The sequence below is a fragment of the Equus caballus genome, chromosome 22 (genome assembly GCF_041296265.1).
Source record: "Equus caballus isolate H_3958 breed thoroughbred chromosome 22, TB-T2T, whole genome shotgun sequence".
In the NCBI taxonomy this organism is placed as follows: domain Eukaryota; kingdom Metazoa; phylum Chordata; class Mammalia; order Perissodactyla; family Equidae; genus Equus; species Equus caballus.
In genome coordinates this window covers 42,354,175-42,377,117 of record NC_091705.1, presented here as the reverse complement: position 1 = coordinate 42,377,117, position 22,943 = coordinate 42,354,175, and the positions used below count along the sequence as shown (strand labels likewise).

Below are 22,943 nucleotides of genomic sequence, written 5' to 3'. Positions count from 1 at the left end.
GGAACTAATATCACCTGAGAGCAGTGTTCAAGCTGTCTGTGCACAGGGATTCCGGAGCAAACATGTATCTGGCTTGAGCAGACTTAAGGAAATTTCAAAAGCAACATGGAAGAAGGCGAGAAAAGACTTAAGTCGAGTAGGCTTGCTTATGCCAGTTCTCCCCAGCATTCATAAAAATTGCTACTGTTACACTATGTTCAGTGCCTATGCTAAGTGATTTACATATACAAAATAAATATCAGCAATTCTCGTAGACTGAGGGGTATAAATAAATCTACACCCCTGATCATCCCATCCAAAAAGTTCTAGGAATCCAAGAAAGGTCATCATGAATCAGTCTGGGCTGCCAGGTGTCCCTACTGGGTGATCGCTCCCCAGCCACATCACTGCCAGCAGAGCCGCCAAGAAGATCCATGCCAGTTCGCCTGACCCATCATGGCTGTTGGTCCTCACCAGGCTGCCGTGGTTCGTGTGCCACTTGCAAAACCGTGGGGAGAAAGCTCTCTCTTCCTGTGTTGTGCTCAGCCCGGGGAAGAGAATCTCACTGCAGCTACTTGGGCCACAGAGCGACACTGTTTAACAAGACCCATCCTTGGCGTCCACACGGCCCTGTTCTCCCCAGTGCACAACTCAACTCAAGGGGAGCTGAGCTGAAAGGCTCTACCAGCCACCCGCCTCCCACCCAGAACCTGACCCTGCAGGTAGCTGGTGCGCCTGGAGTCCTTATTTCTACTGGTGAATTCTCTTCCTGGTGTCCATTTCTCAAAATCTTTATTTCTGCTCCATCCTATACATCCTGACTTCTAGAAAAGACTATAGACGACTGAACCCTAATTATAGACATGATTCAAGTTGTTCCTCCCCACCATAAATACATCCTCCAGTGTCTCCAGCTCCCATGTAAATGAAGGTCTTCATATATGTACCAGGAGGAGCTGTGCAGCTTGACTCCAGCCACCCGACACAGGTGAGTCTCGGCCTGCTTCAGCCATGACCTTCCCTTCACATGCTTTATTTTATTTATTCCTTAAAACAACTCTATGATTGATAGTCTAACAGGCAACATTTGAATAAGTGAACTGAGGCTCAGAGAGGTGTGATTGACTTGCCGAAGGTTGCACAGCTAAAACAGTGAATCTGAACCTGGCTCCCCAGTTCAAGATGCTGTAGACCTGGGTTCTGAGCAGGTTTTCTCTTCCATGTGCCAAATACTAAAGGCAAACAGGAACCTGGCCTCTCATTACCCAGTTTGGGCTCCTTATACTAACAGGATATTTCAGCCACTGCTGACATCAGGGCTGCACCCATAAACCAGTGTGCAAATGTACAAAAATGTGCAAAACGATTTTGAATGGTTCTTGGACACAGCCCTAAAAATGTAATTGGTCACATAGTATGACGTCATCTCCTTTTCCATTCTTCTCCAATTCCTCTGGTGACATTACGAAGAAAGTCTCTTCTTGATATTAAAAGGCATTTCTCACTGTGCTAACACTTGCTGATCTCCCTTTTTAACAAAGACAAAAATAATTAGAATTTAATGAGTGGTTTTGTTTTATTCCTTGCAGTCGTTTTAATACATACTTCTGTTTACATCAAGGATGTTGATAATACATTCACACTATAATGATAAGATCTTTTCTTTTAAAATATATAAGTAAAATGGTAAGTCAATTTAAAGAAAAATATCAAGTAAATTCAGATGATACATGGACAGGTCAAGAGTCATGAAAATGGTAGGCAAATTGTTAAAGTTGGAGAAATGCTCAACTGGATGAATTCCCAAAATAAGAAATCTTGTCCTGGGTAGTGTAACTTTAAAATAGGAAATAGCAGTTTCTCTTGGAACAGACAATATTTATAATGCCAAGTTTTGAAACCTCAGAAAGATCTGGAAGTCTGAAACTGTAATCAAGATGATGGAAACATCGGTTTCCAGAAGAAGCTCTTTCTGCTCCTCACGATTACCTGCATCAGGTTCCCAGTTTCCCCTGAAAGCAGTGAGCAATCAATGGCTGAGAACTTCCCAGACACAGGAAACCAAAGAGACAAACTCATCTCATTACAACCAACTGGGACAGGAAAGAGGGTTTGAAAAACTAAAACTGCTATTCTTAAATAGCGGGAGGGTTTTCTCAGCCTAATGTAGACGGTATATTGACTCCTGAAACTTTTGTGCATCAGGTTTGAAGAGGTCTGGCTTTGAAACTATTGTTTAATTCTTTACCTGTTCATAGTATTAAATAGCATCCACTGGTCTCCGGGGGAAGGTATGTAATTCCAAGAAAGCTACACTACTTGCAATTCCTTCTAAATGCTCTATAGTCTCCTGAAGCTTCCAGAAAAGCCACAATCCTTTTTAGGGACATGTTTGCTCCCAGATAAGCTTCAGTGTGAGAAGCAGATAGATAGAAAGAAATGATCCAAGCTGAAGAACTCAACCAGAGAGAAAACTAGTTTGGTATTGGAGAAAGAAGCTCACAGAGTGACCAAAAAATGTGTTTCTGATCCTTGAAGTTATCATGGTTAGGGGAAAACTTGGCTCTTAGAACCATTTCCACCACCTTCTAGCAGCACCACCTTGAACAAGTGGCTTCCCCTCTGTGTACTCCATTTCTGGCTGAGCAAATCAGGTCACCATACTTACCACTTGGGGCTGCTTTAACTGAGATAATGTATACAAAGCACCAAGTGCAGAAGATGTATTTGTAAGTGTCAGTTCCCTTCCTCCCCTCCCACTGGATGTTTTCAAGGTAAAAATAAAGGCAAGACTTGGAACAAAATAGATAGAGGGACGAGTTCTTAACCTGGAATCCAAGAGAAGAGATGCAGGGGTCTATGAACACCCTGAAATCATTTGCAAAATATGTTGTTCATGTTTATTTTTCTGGCAAGAGAGTCTAGATCTGGCAAGTGAATCTCAAAGTGGTCTGTAAACATCACCACCATCCCAAAAATGTTTAATAAAGACTGCAAGAAAGATGGAAAGAAGACCTCCACAGGGGAGCTTAGCAAATTGATATAATGGTTGTGGCATTGACCCGTGCTAGAATCCAGTAACTGCTCCCCTCTTTGGGACAAGACTGTGCATGCCAGAATTACTGCAAGGAGAAATACTATCTGAAGTTGGATATGTTGGACCCCAGCCCTTTGGCCCTCCATAGAAGTGTTTTAACCGAACTAAACTTTGGCACGATGAAATTGGCCCATACTGAGGGCTCATGTAAGAAGCAGCTTCTGATGCTGGACACTGTGCTCTGTCAGGATAACGCTGAGGACCTGCTTATTACACAGTGCCTGCTTGCTCTGTGTAATAAGGGATGAATTTCTCCAGACTTACTACCAAAATTTTCCTGAGCAGCTACTTGTTTTTACCTAACAGTGACTGTGTATTTTGTGATTGATCATAGCTCCCTCTTCATCAGCTACCAGAAAATGTCAAGACAAATGTGTTCGTGTTGTATATTCTGTAGCAACCCCTCTCCTCGTTCCATTGGCGTCCTGACTGCATCTGTTTATTTTCCCTTAGTTACATTTGAAAACACATAAGGTAATTTATATTATCTTGCTGCACTGTTTACATTTGCGTAAGCCTCCTTCAAGTTCTTCTTGGAACCAGGTATACATAAGCAATTTGATGTCCATGAATTGCACCAGAGGGTTGTTAGCTCCACTAACCCATCATTTTTGGGTAACATCCTGACTCTTACTTTTGTTTTTATCTTCCCTTTAGTCAGTTAAAGAGGATTCAGTCCCCACAGGTGCAGAGGAGAATGTAAGTTACGCATGAAATGACAGAATCATTCCATTCTCAACTTCTGCATGTCGGACCACGGGGCATTTCAGCTCTGTGGTCCTGTGTTCTTGCATGCTCCAAGTGTTATCACCTGCTGTAGACTCTTTCGCCCTTTTACCTGATTAGGGACTGCTGGGGAGGAACTTTGGATGAATATTTTAATGCCCATTGAATCAGTGAGAACTAAATGCAAAATCAGAGTCTACATTTTTATAATTTGTTCTCATTTAGGGGCTGAAAGAGTCTACCAAACATAAGAACATCTTTACACTTCCTTAAGGGATAATGATGCTGCACCCTCTGCTTCATTCTACTTTGATTGCGCTTTCACCTTTATCTCCATGGCAAGCCAGATTCTCAACTAACTGTGGGTGGTACCCAGGACCGGAAGTGGCATTAGGCATGAGAACATCTTGCTGCAATAGATGCCGGGATTCTTGGTCTTGGGCCAGAGAGCCACCTCCGTGGGTCTACACCTGAGACAGATAGGTTGAGCCTCAGTGTTGTTTTGGCCTTTAATCTTCTAGAGCAATGGTCAAAACTTTCGAGACAGTGCATTCACGTCTGAAGGAGATGGCTCTTATGAGACGCCACAAGAACATATCTTCCCAAAACATCTTCCAGTGAAATAGATTGGCCTCATGAATTTCAGACCCCAAACAGCAGCTTTCTGCTCTGAAAGAAGTGCAGTCTTTGGAAAATTTTATAATGGGGATAAGTGAGTTCACAGTTCCTTGAGAGAAAGACACTCATTATCGTTTTGCCAAAGCAAAATATGTTTGCTCTTTCTAGATGTCTCTTGTTTGCTTGCCATGGATAGAGTTTGGGTTTTCATTTTTATTTAGTTTCTGGAACTGAACAGATGTTGGAAATCCAAATATGCTCCAGAAATGTTGTCTGTGGTGTAGAATGAAAACTGGAATGGCTATGTTATAATTCTTGCTGGGAGAAAGATCTCTGAAATCCGCTTTTTTTGTTGTCTTTTTTTTACCTCCCTCCCTCTCTCTTCCTCTCTCTTTCATTTTTGAACCAGACTTAGAAGCTCAGCAAAGCTTAGGGCTCTCGTAATTCCAGAAAATTCTCATGAATTTACTGGCTATTTCCTAGAAAGTCAAAGTCTCTATTTCGGCAACTTGTGAGGAGGACCTCCACGCGTCTTCTTCCCATGAACGTTACATTGAAAAGCTGCAGGTTAAATCTGGGGCGTCAGGTGGCTTTGAGGTTCCGAGTGTTTTGAAGAGAAACTTCTTTTCAGAGGTTCATGCACAGTTGCCTAGCTGAGGAACCCGTGTCTCTTGCAGCTTGCATACTAAAACGCAGAGTTGATCTCTAACAGGCAAACAGGAAGTGTTTCATTTTCTAGGTGAAATTTAAAACAAATCTAAACATGAACTAAAGTTAAATTATTGGTGCCAAAAGATAACACAAAAGCTGATGGAGAAACATAAGAAAGCAAAATATTTTCTCAAGAAAATAAAGAAGCATTATAAAAATTCCTTTAAATTGCTTAGCCCTACAAATAACATTTCTGTTTTTAAGCTTCAATGTTTCATCTTCTAACAGCCTATTAATTGGAGAGAATGAGGCTAAAATGTTGTGATCTTGGCCCCATCATCCCCAGGGTGTGCCACCCCTTGGACTTTAGTTTATTCATCTCTTAAATGGCCATGATAACATACCTACCCCCTGGGATTCTTGTGAGAATTAAATGAATAATGCGTGTAACGTGCCTACTTCAGTTCCCGAAGCGTAGGAAGAACTCAGCAATCAGGGGTCAGCAAACTGTGGCCCACGGGCCAAATCCAGCCCATCACGTGTGTTTGTATGGCCCAGGAGCTAAGAATGGTTTTTATAGTTTTGAATGATTGAAAAAACTTGAAAGAAGAAGAATATTTCATGATGTGTGAAGATTATACAAAATTCAGATTTCAGTGTTTATGAATAAAGTTTTATTAGAACACAGCCATGCTCATTCCTTCACGTATCTTCTATGGCTGCTTTCCTGCTTCAGTGGCAGCCGAGTGTAGTTATGACAGGGCCCTCTGCAGGCAAAGTTTGCCACCCCCTGCAGTAACTGTTAGTGCATAGGAGTTGCAGGGTTAAGAGTGAGTGCCTCCCGGGACTCAGTGACTATATTTCCTTGTGAAATTACAGATCCCACAGCTGACTCAGTGCCCACATGGAGTGAAGGCACATGCAAAACAATTAGTTTAACTTCCTCCTCCTAAATAAGAGAGATGGCCTTAATCAAAACAGCGTATAGTATTCTAAACCTTCAGAACAGGAAAATTAGGTTTGACTGATCACAATACAAGAGTCCTTTAGCGACTTCTGGCTAAAATGTGGTTGAGTTTAGTGTTTTGAGTGTCTCTGCCATAAGTTTCTAAAACCAATCTATCAACCAATGCAAGCAAAGGAGAGAAGGATTTCAACATTTCTCAAAGTTTTCATGAAAAGAAAAAGAAGGCTTTTGAAGCCCATGGAAATTTGGTGCTTCCCTAGAATGAGCTCCTGGTCCTATCAGAAATAACATCTATCTATCTTGATACAGAAGTTCTTGAATCCTTCAGTTGTAAACTGAAAATATTTTGACCATTGGTTAATGGAGTTAATTATTAGTTCTAACTAATGGGAAAAAAGCTTTCCTTTCCAATGACCTATAAGATCGAGAAAACAGGTACTTCTGTTGCTTCTCTCTCTTAGTAAATAAACTCTCAGTTGCAAGTGAAAGAAAACCCAACTCAATCCGGATTAAAAAGAGAGTGGAATTTATTGGTGCTCATTGCCAAGAAGGTAGAATTTGTTTTAAGTAGCTCTCGAGTCAGGGCTCTTTTTGGCTCAGCCTTCCTGGCCTGCTACCTTCTCAACCCCACATCACCTGGTCCAGAGTAAAGGAGAGGTGGCTCCAGGACCAACCCTCCACGTCCTGGAATTTGTCCTCTTCATTGGCTCAAATGCATTCAAATACCCCATTTGTCAGCTTTCAGCAGGTTGTGTGGCAGTGACAAGCAAGCCCCAAATTCCAGTGGCTTTCAACAGCAAAGATTTTTTTTCTCTCACTCATGCTGCATGTCTCTTGTAAGCTGGCTGTGGGTGATCTTCATGGCCTCTTCCTGCTGAAATCCAGACTGAAGAAGCAGCCCCTTTGACTGGGACATGCAGTTATAGTGGCAGAGAGAAAATAGTGCTATGGGTAAACCACGCAATGACGCCGAAAGCTTCTACTCAGTCATGCTTACATCATGTCTACACACGCTCCATTTGCAAAAGCAAGTCACACAGTGATGGGCATGGATGTACAATTCTTTTACGAGAAGGTGGCATGAGTAATTGGGAAAATAATAGGTACTGCCGTCCCTGAACCCGTATGGTCAAGGAGCTAAACCGTGTTGATTGGCTTAGACATGCTCAACCAGCTTCATGCAAACACCTAGTCTTAAAGTTGGGGAGGACTGTGCCCCTAGAGCCAGACTGGGTGCTGTGAAGAGAATGAGGGAGCACAGTTACTGGGTGGAAACGTAAAATCACTACAAGGTCTTTGTCATCAAATAATCATGTTACAAATCAAAGCAGAAAGAATCTAGAAAAGATTCTAAAATAAAACCTTTTTAATATCGATAGCATTGTGTCATGGGTGAAGTTTAAGTGGAGGACATCTATTTTGCTATAAACCGGTTTCCAAAACTCACAGCTCTGGTAAAAACTGTATAAACCAAATTTCAAGAGTAAATATGGTATAATATTGGAGGCAAAATGTGAAACCTTTTACTGAATTGTACATTATCTGTGTTAAACACACTAGCCACCTTCATGCAGTATATAATATCCCCTGCTGAAATCAAGGGGATCTGATTCAGTAATCCAGCATGTGGGGCTGGCCTGGTGGCACAGTGGTTAAGTTCACACGTTCTGCTTCAGTGGCCCTGGGTTCACCGGTTTGGATCCCGGGTGTGGACATGGCACCGCTTGGCAAGCCACGCTGTGGTAGGCGTCCCACATATAAAGTAGAGGAAGATGGGCACGGATGTTAGCTCAGGGCCAGTCTTCCTCAGCAAAAAGAGGAGAATTGGCAGCAGATGTTAGCTCAGGGCTAATCTTCCTAAAAAATATATATATATATAGCATGAATCTGACTTTCATTATGCCCATCATGTCCAAAATTGAAATGTGCAGATGCAGTCACATATTCTAAATAAGGAACGACTTTTTCCAAAGCCCTGGCCTGGAAGGACATCTGAAAACTATCCAAATAAAAATCCAATTCTTATGTCTATACATGCAAATCAGATCCTTATTTTGCTCAAATGCTGCTAGATTTCCACACCGGGTGTCAGTGGATTTTCCTTGGCTGCTGAAAGCCAACTTCTTGGACTGACTTCAAAGCTAATGGGAGTCTCTAGAAGTCTCTTCTTTTGTTTCGCCAGCTGAAATACTTGTGTGTTGAAGAATGGGCTCTGGCCTAGGGTCTGTGTGCCGACACCTCTTGACATTCGGAAAGGCCCAGCAAGAAAACCACTGGCACTCAAATAAAGTTGCTTTAGCAAGTTATTGCCATACACTCTGATCCTCTTATTATACAAGCAATTCTCCCCCCAGGCCCCTGCACACAAAAAAAGAATTTGCTGCTTCAAAGACAGAATAATTTTGAACCCAGAGTCAGTGAGTCAGACTCTGTTCATCACCTACTTAAGGGCCACTTTCCGTTCCTCCACCCTTCTTCCCTTGATCTTAGGCAAGGTTGGCAACTACCACACCCCCAAAGTATTTGGTTGTGGTTAGCCTAAATCAATAATCCCGTTTTCTTCACCAACAAGTAGTCTAGGGGTAAGGATATGGCCTGCTTTGGGAGAATTAAATGTACCCTGAGGTAGGGGAGAAAAATACATACGTTCATTTGGAGAAAATATTTCGCTGTGACCTTCCTTCCTTTTTAGGACATTGGGTTGAAGATGTGATGCCTGGAACTATGGCAGCTGCTTTATATCCATAAGGTAGCAAATAGAAGGCTGAAAATCCAGCATGACAAGGATGGCAAAGCCAAAGGATAGAAAGAGCCCAGGTTCTTAGAAACATTGGCAAGCCACTGAATCAACCCTAGAACTTCCTGCTTTGAAACTTCTTGTTCCATATTGTTAGTGGTGAAGTCACTAGTAGATATTCAGTTACTCGTAAACGACTCCATCTTCATTGAAATGGCTACTTACCTGTACTGTGGCTTTGGCCAAGTCATTCAGTCATTCAGATTCTTCATCTGTAGAGTAGGAATAATGTTATCTACTCTGACGACTCTTTAGTAACTCAGTAACTATTTACTAAGGTAATATGTTAAAAACACTTTGCACAGTGTCTGACATAGTAAGAGATAGTTATTGATATCATCTCTAAATAGTGGACATGTGCATGCTGAATGACTCCAGATAATTCATGCCCATGGAGGAAATAGCCCTCAACATAGGACAAGTAACAAGCACTAGTATTAATTGATGCTTATGATGTGTTAGGCAGTGCTCTAAGAACCTTACAAACATTGCCTGATTTAATTCTTAAAACAGCTTTCTGACGTGTATACTGTCCCCATTGAGAAATGAGAAAAGGAAGGCACAGAAGTGTTGAGTGCCAGCCTCAGGTTAGAGGCTCTGTAAGGGGGAGGGGCAAGGTTTAGACCCAGGCAGGCTGGCACTAGGGGCTGCTCAGAATGCCCGTGTCAGACGGCCTGCGTTTCCAGCTTGCCCCAGGGCTCTGGTGCTGAAGCTTACTTTTCAGAAATGCAACCGAATTAAGTCAGGGCTAGATATGGAAATCCATGTCCACATTTGCCTGCCAATCTCAGTCTCTTATTGGCTCCAGGCTCAGCCTGGTTTCCTAAAGACAGGCCTGGGTCACAGACCAGCAGCTGAGCAGCAGACATGTTTCGCTTGGCTGGCCCAGTGCTTTTCTTCTTTCAGTGTCTTTAGATGGGGCGACTTGACTCTTGCTCACCGTAGTCCCCACCTCTCCTTTTTGTCTGACATCTGGTCAGTCCATGCTGATGTCACCTGCCTTGCCTCCTGGGAAGTTTTGAGTCTGTCATTCCCCAAACTAGATCTTTGTTTACAAAGGGAAAATGCTAGAAGTTGTGTCAATATTTTAAGAAACAGACTGTGGGGAGAGACAGCTGTGATTTAATTGCCTTAATTTGGGGCGTTTCTGAATGCTGATTTGTCGCTGGACACCTTCCTGCTTCAGCTGACAACACAGAGATGAAGGCTTCTTCTCAATTCAGATCATTTGGGTCATTTGCAAGCCAATGGTATGTTCTGTACAAGGGAAAGGAAAGTGGTTTCTCCACCAGCATCTTGTGCTTTTGGAAATAACTAACTTGCCTCCCCTACTCCCTTACAGCAAGAGCAAGGTTCCAAGGAAGCTAGGGGTCTGGCACCAGCAAAGACAGAGGCAGAGATGCTTCTGGCTCCAGACTTCTTTCTTCTGAGGCAAAGGACAGCAAACTTGTCTAAAGAGCCAGAGAGTAAATATTTTAGACTTTGGTGGCCACATACAGTCTCTGATGCGTATTTCGCATCTTTTAAAAAATTTTCAAGCCCTTTAAAAGTGTAAAATACACCCTTAGTTCAAGGGCCGTGGTTAAACAGGCTCTGGGATGCATTTGGTGTAGTTTGCCAACTCCTGGCTGAGGAAAGAAAAAGGAAATTATAAAACCCTCTCCAGGCCACTGAACTCTGTCATGTTGCAGGGACCAAGGCAAATGCAAAAACTGTCCCCAGTGTGACTAGGGCACAGCACAAATGGAGGGAGGCGTACCTAGAACACAAAGTGGAATCAGAGTGCGGGTGAATCAGACCTTCTGCCTCGGCCTCTCATTGCTGGCCGCCTCTTCTCTCCTCAGACTTTCAAGGGGCACTGAGCTCGCCAGCTACCTTGCTGGGGGCTGTAAGGAACTTAGTCATAGTTTTCTTGCCAAGTTCATTTTTCTTCTAAAAGCCTGAACTTTGGTTAAATAACAATGGCAAATGACTGGTCTGGGGTGGGGTGGGAAACGAGTTACCGAGAACGTTGGGTCTATTAAATCCGGTGGCTTTCGCACTATCCTTTCTGCAAAGCGGACAGCTCCTCCACAGTTGCAGGGGGAGTAGGATATGGAACGGAAGATGTCATGGTCACTGTCTCTAAGGTTGCACTCTTGAGGGAATGATTACTCCTGATTTCTACACAGGCCAGGTGTAATTCTCCTTGATGGCAGACCAAAGAGGTGGGCCTGCTAGCATGGAAGGGGTACTGAGCATGCGCTGAAGGGCAGTCCCCAAAATGAACTTCTGATCTGAGCCTTGTACCTTCATGGGGCAGGAATCTTGCCACTTCCAAGTCAGTCTATTTGCAGTTGTTCAGAAATTGGCTGTTTGAGAGCGCATTATGTGACATGAGTGTTACTTCTTGAAGATGTGCCTGTGTAGAAATGGTCATAGACTCAAAGCCGTAGCCCCTCTGTGGACAGGGGGCAATCAGGACCCTGCTTTATACAACATGTTTGGGGAGAATGTTTGTTTTTCACTGTCTTATTACCTGGCAAAATAATCCAGGCGGTGTGTGCATCACCAGTAGAGGTGATAAAGGCCGAGGAAGTAGGTTCAGCCTTACAAACAGTGGATCTCAGCGAAGAGGGAGAGGCCGCCGCCGAACCCGCAGAAGCAAAACTCAAAAGAGAAGAACACAAGCCACCGAGAACCTCCCTGATGGCATTTCTCAGACAAATGGTAAGCCACTTGCTTCCAGTGCAGGAAAACTGACCTTCCCAGGCCAGCTTCCGAGAATACAGGACCCATGTCACAGGCCGCATGAGACATCATGATAAAGGGTGTAGATGGAATATGAATTGTGCATTGAGAAAATTCCCTTTCGTCCTTCTGATTCAATCACAGAGAAAGTCTCAGTTTATTGCTAATATTCCTTAACCTTTCTTTAACTCCTGCTAACTCCCTTTTAACAAAGAAAGAGCTGGCCTTGGGTCCTGAGTTTTGGCAAACAACGGTATCTACCTAGAAGTTAATATTATTATTTACTTTTAATTTTATTTGTTTTTAAATTTTCCTTCTGCTTATGGCAAACGATACTGCTTTTCTCATTATGGCAATGATATGCAGTTTCCTTTGAAAATATATTTATTTTTTATATTTTCATAAAGAACATAAGCCATTTTTTAAAGGATTAAGTAATAAATAGTCAAGTTGTATATTGATGTTGGAAAAATCCTAAAGGTGAGATGTGAGTGCCACAAACGTGGACAGAGCTGACTTCTAGATAATTCCAATAAGGAAATGACAACATAATTTTCTAATAATGAATATGTATAGCTTAGCTGGTGAATTTGCCATGCTTTTAGTTAGTACAGAATGGGAGAATGCGAGCAGACATCTTTTGGTGTCTGTGAAGAGTCATGGACATTAAATACCTAAACATGCAGGAATTTCAATAATATGCAACAAAACCCAAATCAGTTGGAAGACAAAAAACAAAAGCCCATGTAAAAGGTCACCGGTCTAATTCTCTTTTAATGGAAAACAAGAATTTCAATATCGTGTGCCTTTATTTTCGGGAGTAATTGGGAATTTAATCCTTTGAGAAAGCAACTCTCTAATTTCACAGGCTCAACGTGTTAAGGAATTCTTTCTAGTCCACGAAACAAAACAACACCCTCGCCAGGGGGAGTCGAGGCATTTTAGACGTGACCCTGTTAGAAATTGTCGGCAGGAATCATTTTCTTTTACTGTTGGATTCTCATGGAGTAAGAAGCGTAGAGTGAGCCTAGAGTGTAGAGTGGACTGCCCGTATGGCTGGAACCCCATCTGTATTCCTGGCCATTTACTCGGCAATTTGGTGCTGAAAATGGGGATCAAGATTTGAGATGTTTAAACCAATTTTTACATGATGTGAGGAAAGAAAAGAACATTTGGCCTGTTTCTGGCAACCCGTCTAAATTACAAATAGGATCCCCAGATAGCTCATCATAACGTTGAGGGTGATCCAGCTTTCTCGTTTCTGGATGGAGTTGAGAGACACAAAAAGATAGCAAACAGAATGATTTTCTCTTCCAAATAATCAAAATGAGACTTCACTTAAAAGAGAGGAAATACAAGAGACCCCAAATACAGCATGAAAGACCTCTAAACCACCACTGCATCCATTCAAAACACCTTCTTACATTCTCACGAGGTGCTGTATTACTTAAGCCCATCCTCTGGAGCTAGCCATTAGATAATGTTCGGGAATATTTTCTAACAATACAAAGTGGGTAAGTCTCAACTGTTAGGGGAATAAATTGGAAACATAGGAGTTCTTTGGAATTAACTCTTCAGAGGAGAAGGATAGAGGTAGAAGAGGATGCCTTTTACCCAAGCAATCCTCAGTGGGTTCACAGTGTCAGGTCTTATAATGTCCATTGTTCTTATTTCCTGTTGCCCATTAAAAGTGCTATGCCTGGGAGCTTGAACATTATTCCTTCCTTTTAATGTTTACACTCCAAAGTTTCCATCATTGTTGGGATTTCCTCTAAAATTCCAAACTAATTATTCTTGTCTTGCATTCTGTTTTGTTTTCATTAAAACAGTATATTACCATTGCCATTAATTCAAATACACAAGACATGGGTTTTCCAGTTCACCACAATCCCCACCACTCCCCATTGTCACATCCAGCCCAGCTCCCTCTCATTTATATTCCTGGCCCTTTCCCTGTAGGTATTTGAGTTTGCAACCCCTGATAGAGAGCCTCTTCGTTCTTTACCGTAACTTCATTGCATCATATTGTCTGGGTTTATCTTAATTTGATTCACCATTGCTCTAATGATGGACATTGGTTTGTTTCCAACTTTTTGCATTTCATTCATTCACTTATTCAACAGAGAATTTTTGAGTACTAGATCCTAGGCCCTAGGGATACAACAGTGAGCATAAGTAGACATGGTCCCTGTTCTCATGGAGAATAAAACCTAAAGGGGAAAACAGATGTTCATTTTTAACTCTATCTCATATTCAGTGAGCACACACCACGTGTCTCACACACATGAGCTCAGCTGCTTCACTAACCTACATGAACATCCTTGTCCACCTACCTAGATGCACATGTTCGTAGCCCCATAGCGTAGATTCCCGGAAGTCAGCTTCAGCGCTTATTTTCAGGAAACACTTTTGGGTAACGTTTCATGACTTCCAAACTGATTTAAAGTCTTTGGATTTATACAGGAAAAAACCAAACTGCTCTAAGGGCTTGAAACTAGAGATCTGGCCCATCACTATGGGATTTTTATTTTTTGAGCTGAATAAATGAATGTTTCAAACTGATTTTAGGTATTGTTAGCCAAATACAGTTTTTTTAAAAGAATTGAGTAAATAGAGGAGAAAACTCAATTGCAAATGCATCACCCTTGTTGCGCAATCAGTGTCGCCATTCATCAGGTCATTGATTTTCTACATTTTAGCCTTTGCTTCCCTTAAATTTCTTTCAGATAACGTATTTTACTATCCCATGGCAAAGGAGCTCTTGGTTGAGTTTTTTAAAAAAATAAATGCATTGTCCAGTTCATTTCTAAAAAGATCTTTTTCTTTCCAGAAATTAATATCTCATAAAAATAAAAATAGAACGAATATCATTTTCAAATAATTGTTCTTCAGGGAAAAGAAAATAGAGTCACACAAGTCCTTACACTGTATTTGACACTTATAGTTATCCCACTTCACAAAAATCCTATGGGCTCCTACCGATTTTCAAAATAATTGCAAGGGATCGAGAAGACATCTGTTATGCCCTAAATAGAAAAAGATTCTTATATGTATTAATCCAACTGTATGTCAAGAAACAGGATATTTGAAGTGCTAGTACATTTTTATAAAGTGAGTGCGTAGAGAACTGGATTCATGTACCCACAAACCAGGTAGGCAGCTGAAACCCCAAATGTGGTAGACAGAAATAGAGATGTGTAAATGTATAATCTGTCAATATTAATAACACCTTGTACTTGAAAAGTACCTTCCTCCTCCAAACTATTGTCACGTACATTGTTTCATTTAATCCTCCTCCCGCCTCTTTCTTTAGACCGTTAGTTTTGTAAGAAATCTTTGTTGGAGTAACGTTCCTAGTCTTAGATAAGAAATACTGGGAGCTTTAGTATTTGGCAAATTAAAGACCCAAATAAAGAGACAGCCAAGAATTCAGAGATTTTTGTTGACTACATTCAATCTAATAAGTCTAAAAGAACCTGCTGAAATTTACTATCTGGGGGGAAAAAAGAGGGTGGTTTGTAATGGTAATTACAAAACAAAAAAACAGGAGTCTTCCAGCCAGAGTTTTTGATCCCAGATTCTTTCCTGAGTATTAAAATATAAATACTGAGTTGCTCTTTCAGGAAAGCTTTCTGAAAGTAGCATTTGTTTGGGCCATTCTTGTCTCCACCAGCGACTCGCACACCTTCCTGCCCTAAAAGGGAATCTGTAGTCATTTGGTTCATCCCAGTTATTAGTAGTAATAATAAGAAGAGGAACCACCATTTATTAATTGTGTGTAAATGGTACGGCCCGCACTGTGCTAATAATAATAAACCCATCGTATGTCTTAACTCATTTATTAATATAAAAGCCCCATAAACGAGCGCTGCTATGGCCCCACTGAGCAGATGAGGCATAAAGACTCAGAGCGTTTAAGCCGTCTGCCCAGGGTCACAGAGCTGGTGAATGGCAAAGCCAGAATTCAAATTCAGATTTTTGTTTATTCTAAAGCTCCCCCTTGTACCCATGTTATTGCTGCTTCCTGCACTTCTGGCAGCTGGTTTTCTTTGAGAGTAAATGGAGGTAGAACAACCACAGGCTCCCATTTTGTGATTCTCTTGGTAATGTTTTCTGTGTAAAGAAATATCTTTTTTTTTTAAGATTTTATTTTTCCTTTTTTCTCCCCAAAGGCCCCCGGAACATAGTTGTGTATGTTTAGTTCTGGGTCCTTCTAGTTGTGGCATGTGGGACGCTGCCTGAGCATAGCTTGATGAGCAGTGTCATGTCCGCGCCCAGGATTCGAACGGCAAAACCCTGGGCCGCCGCAGCAGGGCGCACAAACTTAACCGCTCCACCACTGGGCTGGCCCCAAGAAGCATCATTTTCAAGCATTGGGCTTACCTGAAATTACATTGACCTGAAGTTACGACAAGGCAAAAGAGAGGAGAATTAGGACATGACTTACACAAAACTTGGGCATAAATTTTCTGAATACATTTGTCATTAAAATGAGATTTACCTCAGCTGTGTAATTTTGTCTGAATTGTCCAATTCCATTTCAAGTCGGGTAAAACACGAAGCTTGGACTCATTGCCTTTGTTGATCCTGGAAATTTCTAGCAGGTCCGGTTCTTTGGATTTGTTGTAATTAGGCTGATGTAGTCAACAACCTTGCTGATACGCTCTAAATTAAAATGGCGTCCCAATTCTTTTAAATCTCAACTTCAGTTGGCTTAGATCATCATCAAAATACAATTCCATTCCTTTCCAAGAAATGTGAACTGACCAGCAAACATTCCCTCTAGAATTTTGAATATCTAAGTAATATATAGTGGAGATGGTTCAAACGTTCTCCAGAGTCTCAAGCTATAGGAATGCATGACACAATGAAAGAAATAAAAAATGGCTTTATTAATACGCAAGGCTTGGATGCCACAACCAGGTCCCGTCTCAACACTGCAGTCTGGCTGCCCTGAGATGCCTCGCCTTTGGTTCTCACGAATAAAAAGAAACTCCTTGAAGAAAGTTGCTCAGTATCACACTGGGAAATCTCTGAAGTGACTTAATGGTCTTCAAATTGTTCTTTAAAATATTAAAAAGTCTCTAAAAGAATTTTCGCCTCTTTAAACAGTAACTGCTATTTTTGACAGCTGGAAAAAATAAGCTGCTGTGGTTATGGATCTTTGAATGCAAAGCCCAACATGAACTATTCTAATTTTTTTCTGAAAGAGGGCTCTGCAAAGAGGAATGAAGAGGGATAGAAAGAAAACAAAGGAAGGCAGGAGGGAGGGAGAAAGGAAGGAAGGAAAAAAGGAAGGAAGGAAATAACTGCATTACTAATAATAAATGCATTAATTATTAATGTTAATAACTGCGTTACTGAAGAGACTTCAGATGGACTTAATAAGACCCTTAATCTAAACTCAGCATACAGTCAGCTTTGCGTAAATACAGCTGTATATGCCTCAAAATGAACAACAGGGAAAAATTATAGAAAAGCTTGAGATTGTTTTTCTCCTTTTTTTTAAGAGGTTGAACTTTGCAATGAGCTCCCCGACAGCCTGAGGGTCTGTTTTCAGGATGCTAACTGACATCCACTGCTGCCAAGAGAGCCTTCTGATGTAATCCACTTCTCCTCCAAGGCCCAGCAAAGAAAGGGAGGAGAAAGAAAGCAAATGTGAACCTTAAATTGGCAGAGTGCCCATCGGATACTAAATGGAAAGAACTAAAGGGAAGTTGAAGGTCTCTGTCTTAGGGGGCGAAGGGGGCAAAAGGGCCGGCATGACTCCCAATGTCCATTCACATTTTGCTTAAAAAGCCATTTTGTTTCTTTGGTTGCTTGGTTTTGCTTTTAACATTCCCCAAAGGCCAACGATATGATGTGATATTCTAAAGCACACTGGAGAACGTGTTTGAGTAGGAAGGGCTCTTATGACACAGCCTGAATTTTGGAGGCCAAATGAATCCCAAAGTGGCAAAAGCTTTGGGTAAGATGGAGAGGCTGACAGAGCTGGGTGTAGGGAAAGAAATAATAACCAAGAGAGTCCATTTCTTTTTCTAAATGTTCTCAAGCAAGATTGGCCCTTGTAGAACAATCCAGAAGACCCAGAGGAAGAAAAAATCACTTTGCATCTAAATGGATCTAAAGTTTATGCAGAGGACAGACAGATCTTTATTGGTCTTTGGGTTGAACTCCTTGGTGAAACCCACGACAATGATATCCCTGAGAAACATACATGGCACTTCCAGACACCAGGAGTTCAGGCTGAAGGAAGACTTCTTCCATTCCCAACCAATCGAGAAGTGTGTATCAAGGTTCTCCCTTGGACCAAGCTCTATAAACGTTGCTTTTGGAGTAGGAAAGGACATAGGAATTCCCATACTGTGTTAAATCATTGACAGTCCTAGTTGGGTCTTCTGAATCAGAGAGCAGCACCAAGCAATATTTACAGGTGAGCATGGTTGACCCCTGAAGATGGGCATGTCCCACAAACAGCCCTATTTGAGATTTATCAACCTCTATTTTATCCAAGTCCTCATCATTTTCCCTAATTTGATAGCTTCATAGTAGATGCTTAATAAATATTTATTCATTGAATGGTACTCCTACCTTCTAGGGGCAGCATGGGGAGGTGGTTGAAAGACGGAACACGGAGTCATCACCTTGTGTCAAATCCTGGCTCCATAACCTGCTAGTTCCATGACTCGTGCTAGTTTCCCTGGCCTTCCATTTTCTTGCCTGTAAAATGAGGAAAATAAAATTATTCCTCCATCTTGAGGTTCTGATATGATAAATAAATGAACTAATGTGTTATTATCTCATTTAGCACAGTGCTTGGCACTTAGTAACCAATTCACTAAGAGTTAGCCCTCATAAATAGTAATTTTCTCTCTGCTAATGTGAATACCATATGTCAGATTACAGAGGCACATAATATTGATCAGTCAAAAAAGTATTTGAGTGCCTTTAATGATTTTAACTATTCTTCATGCAGGTGTTGTAGATTTTGCTGTCTGCTAACAGAACAGCCATGATAGTAACAGTCAGATTGGAAGTCTTCCTCTTTGCCCCACATTGCTTGACCTCCACTTCCTGCTCCCTTCCTCCATAGCAGGGAACAGGAGACGATAAGCAATGACCAAAGATTTGAGGATTAGACCTGAGTCAAAATTGTCAATAAGAACTGAAAAATTCATTACGGGATTTCTTAGGTATTTTATCAAGCATCAGGCACAGAGCGTTACTAATGCACAGTTGAAACTATAGACCCTGGTGTTGGTCTGCATTTGTCTCTGGCCAGTTAGTTTAAAGCAGTGATGCTCAAACTCGTGTGTGCCTCAGAACCACTTGGAGGGTTTGTTAAAACACAGATTGCTGGGCCGCACCCCCTGAGTTTCTGATTCAGTAGATGTGGAGTAGCTCTCGAGAATTCACATCTCTAACAAGTTCCCCAGTGATGCCGAAGAGGCTGATCCCAGGACCACACTTTGAACCAGTAGCTTCGAGTATGGGTTTAAGGGGCCAAGCTGCTAATTCAACCCCATCTAGCCTTGTCACTGATTCCAGTGGCCACAGGGGGCGCTAAAGGATGGAAAATGGAATGCTCAACATCACCCCTCCACTAGGAGAAAGAATACAACAAAATACCCACCGCCTAAATGTTAGCAACGGAAGGCTCCCAATGCTTTCCTTGTCCCTTCGTTTACTTGTTCAATATGTTCAACCACCTCTAGGTTCCAACATGAGTATTTTCATCATCATTTATTTATCTCAGAATTACATAATCCTAGGGTTTAGGACTTCTGTCGTTGTTGTTATTTTGAATTTAATCAGGCTCTGGGTACAGACCACATGGAAATCATATATCTCATGAGAATTATGTTTCCAGCGGGTCGTCCATTTGCCTTGACTCCGAATCTCAATAATGAATGACTAAGGTCATCCATTTCAGAACTTCCCTCGCGTTCCCTATTTTGTTGTGCTCGTGGTGGCTGAAAGGTCATTGTCTGTTTGTTATTTTAGTCAGTGAAAGGGGATGGAGGGATCACCCACTCAGAAGAAGTAAATGGGAAAGACTCCATCTACGAAGTAAGTGACCGGTGAACTCGGTTCGGTGGTGGGTTAGCTGACATGTTCTCAGTTCTTTCCAGCCTCATCTCCAATGCAATTCTCAACACAGCCAATTCATTTAACATCTCTAAGTTAAGCTCCTACTGTATACCAGGCACTATCCTGAGCTCTGCAGATACAAGCACAAACAAGCTAGAGTTCCTCTACTATTTCTTATTGCAAGGCTTTCACGCACTCTCTTCCCTCTTCTCCACATGGAAAATTCTTTCCTGTCCTTCAAGTCTTGGCCTAAATGTCACCTCCTCAGAGAAATCTTCCATTTCACCCATCATCTCTGCATCGTGTCCTTTTTCTTCACGACACTTATCTACACATTGTACTAAGTCATTTGTCTATTAGTTATCTGACTCCCCTACTCCTTCCAGCCCCTGTCTGGAGCATCTGTGAGCAAGGAAGGAGCCTCTTCTATTTTCTATCACCTTGCATGGTGCCTGGCACATAGTAGGAGCTATTTCTTGAACAGATGAGTGAAAGACCTGGAATCACAAGGTTCATTTCCATTATTTTCTCTATTCTAAAGAAACATAGCTGTGACATTTTTTTTTTTAAGGTTTCTATTTTATTTTATTTTTCCTTTTTCTCCCCAAAGCCTCCCAGTACATAGTTGTATATATATATATTTTTCTTTTTTTTAGTTGTGGGTCCTTCTAGTTGTGGCATGTGGGATGCTGCCTCAGCATAGCCTGATGAGCGGTGCCATGTCTGCGCCCAGGATCTGAACCAGCAAAACCCTGGGCCGCTGCAGCAGAGTGCACGAACTTAACCACTCGGCCACAAGGCCGGCCCCTAGCTGTGACACTTTTTTATAACCATATGTCTTCTTTTTTTCCCAATGGGATTATCTCATGCTCAGTCCCCTATTTTAGAACGTGTACTTTTTTAACTAAAAGTTTACCTCCACAAAAATGTCATCAAATATTCTTCTGCTAATTTTGGCAATATAGAGATGTGGTTCAGAGAGTGAGTTGCAGACTCAAAATGCCTGGGTTCAAATCCTAGCTCAGCCATTTTTTTAGCTGTGTGACTAAAGGCAAAATACCAATCTCTCTGTGCCTCAGTTTCCTCATCTATGTAATGGAACGTGGAAAACACTGCCTCACAGGATTGTCATACTTAGATGAATCAATACATGTAAGGCACTCAGAACACTCTTGGTACAGAGAGCTCAATAAATGTTAGTTGCTGTGTTAGCACAGCTGCCGTAACAAAATATCACAGACCAACTGGCTTAAACAACAGAAATTTGTTCTCACTGTTATAGAGGCTGGAAAATCCAAGATCGAGATGGCAGCAGGATATGGTTCCTGATGAGAAGGGTTCCCTTCCTGGCTTTCAGATGGCTGCCTTTTTGCTGTGTCTTCACATGGCAAAAAGGAGAGGAAGCAAGCTCTCTGGTGTCTCTTCATAAGGACACTGATCCTACTGGATCAGGGCCCCATCCTTATGACCTCAGTTAACCTCAATTACCTCCTTACCCACAGACTTTCACACTGGGGCTTAGGGTTTCAACCAATGAAGCCATAGCTGTTGCTATTGTCTCTTTCTACTCCTATTGCGCTGCTGATTGGAAATTATTACCCTATAATGCTGTTCACCTCACATGCACAAAAATCAGCAGCAATGACTGTAAATCATTTATGATATTTCTGTTTCCACAATAATTGGATTATCCTATATATTTCAACATGAAATATATTGCTTTTTACTGCATTCAAATGCTTTTCTTTTTTTTTTTTTTTTTAACTTACTACTATGCCTGCCTCTGAAACCCATATTCTAGACCAATTTGGGACCCAAAATCCCAAAGGTTACTACCTTGGAAACATAATAAACTGACTTTATTCAGCATGAAAAACTTAAATATGATTGTACGTTTTAGAATCTGACAGTGAAACAATTATGCCAATAATTTTGGTGACTCTAGAATCTAAATGAAGTCAGCGAAAATCTGAATGAGCTGGAAGCCTCATTCTATTTACAGTCATGTAGGAGTGTTTTGAGAATTCTATTTTCCAGGGCCTTGGATCCAGACTTGAGAAGATTGGTGTGTACTCATTGAGAGATGACAAATGCTTAGTTTAAACTAGGAGCTGGGAGTAGACGTTCTCTGCTCCTTTTAGATTTGCCCTCTCCAAGTTATTAAAGTCTTAGTTGACGTTTCTAGGAAAAGTCCAAGCCACCCCAGGCCTAGGCTTCTAGTGTCTGAACCAAATAGGATGTTCCCATGATCTTGTCCTCCAATTTCCTGCCAGCATCTCTGGCCTCTAGGAAGGGATGCACTCAGATGATTCAGCTGTGAATAATTTTTATTATAAATTTTGAAACAGAGTCAAACCCCAAGAAAGGTTTTGAATTGTCTGCGTTTAATGACAAAGCAATCATCGCAAAGTTTAGATTCTTAGCTTACTCTGAAAATAAGGAACGAGCCAACTGTTGCCTTCAGAAGTTAGTTTCTAAGACATTTAAAAGAAAATTGAAGCCTAATGGAGATGGAATAACCATGTGGTAAATGAGCATGATCCACTGAAATCTCCCCTCTTGAAAAGATCAACGTCCAATGAGACCTATTGGCCTATGTGTCCCTCCCAATTCCCACTCCACAAAGATTTGCCAAGGGAAATATCTTGGAAACATTTGGAAGGTGAGTTGCTGGTCATTCACTCAATCCATTTTGATGGAGACCTAGTGTGTGTCAGACTAGGTGCTGAGGATAAAGCAGTGGAAGAAAGAGAGAAGAGTTTTTTCTTTGGAGCTCCCCTTCCATCAGAAGGAGACAGACAGAACATTTCAAGTGAGCAGAGAAATCCCCAAGATGACCGCAAATATAAAGAAAATGCAGCAGTGTTCCACAGGAGAGGGGTCAGGCTTTGTCGCCCATCCAACCTGGGACAGCGTCTCCAAGGAGGTGCCATCCGAGCTGAGACTGATAGGAAGGAAGCAGCAGTCATTTGAAGCCCTGGAGATGTACCGAGCAGAGTCCCAGCAAATGTGAAGCTCTGCTTTGAGAACAAGCTTGTTTCTGGAGTGAAAGGAGGTCGTGCGGCTGGAGCAGAACGAGCAGAAGGGAAAGGCATAGGAGATGTGGCTGGAGAGGCACAGGGGACTCCATTCAACAAGAATTTCCTGAGTGCCTCGTCTGTTCCCAGCTCTCAGAAAGACTCAGCACCAGCCACGTTAAGCCAGCATGAACCACTTGTCCCAGTTTGCCCTGGACTTTCCTGGTTGGAAACTGTGAGTTCCATGTCCTGGAACCCCCTCAGTCGCAG

The 22,943-nt window shown here is 41.8% G+C and overlaps 1 protein-coding gene and 1 long non-coding RNA gene across 8 annotated transcripts in view; one reads left to right on the top strand and one right to left on the bottom strand.

Moving 5' to 3' along the window:
• LOC138920096 (uncharacterized) overlaps positions 1–22,943 on the bottom strand; it is a 57,580-nt gene that overhangs the window by 22,900 nt on the left and 11,737 nt on the right. For both annotated transcript variants that reach the window (XR_011430771.1, XR_011430770.1), the window contains exon 2: positions 18,157–18,285. This is a non-coding gene — a long non-coding RNA (uncharacterized lncRNA). The remainder of the gene's footprint in view (positions 1–18,156; positions 18,286–22,943) is intronic.
• BCAS1 (brain enriched myelin associated protein 1) overlaps positions 1–22,943 on the top strand; it is a 105,728-nt gene that overhangs the window by 73,950 nt on the left and 8,835 nt on the right. For 3 of the 6 annotated variants that reach the window (XM_005604792.4, XM_023626772.2, XM_070247200.1), the window contains 3 exons: positions 3,734–3,775; positions 11,371–11,544; positions 19,570–19,635. In XM_005604792.4, coding sequence (XP_005604849.3) covers positions 3,734–3,775; positions 11,371–11,544; positions 19,570–19,635 — 282 coding nt within the window. The remainder of the gene's footprint in view (positions 1–3,733; positions 3,776–11,370; positions 11,545–19,569; positions 19,636–22,943) is intronic. The other 3 variants (XM_070247201.1, XM_014735294.3, XM_070247202.1) reach the window with 3 other exon arrangements.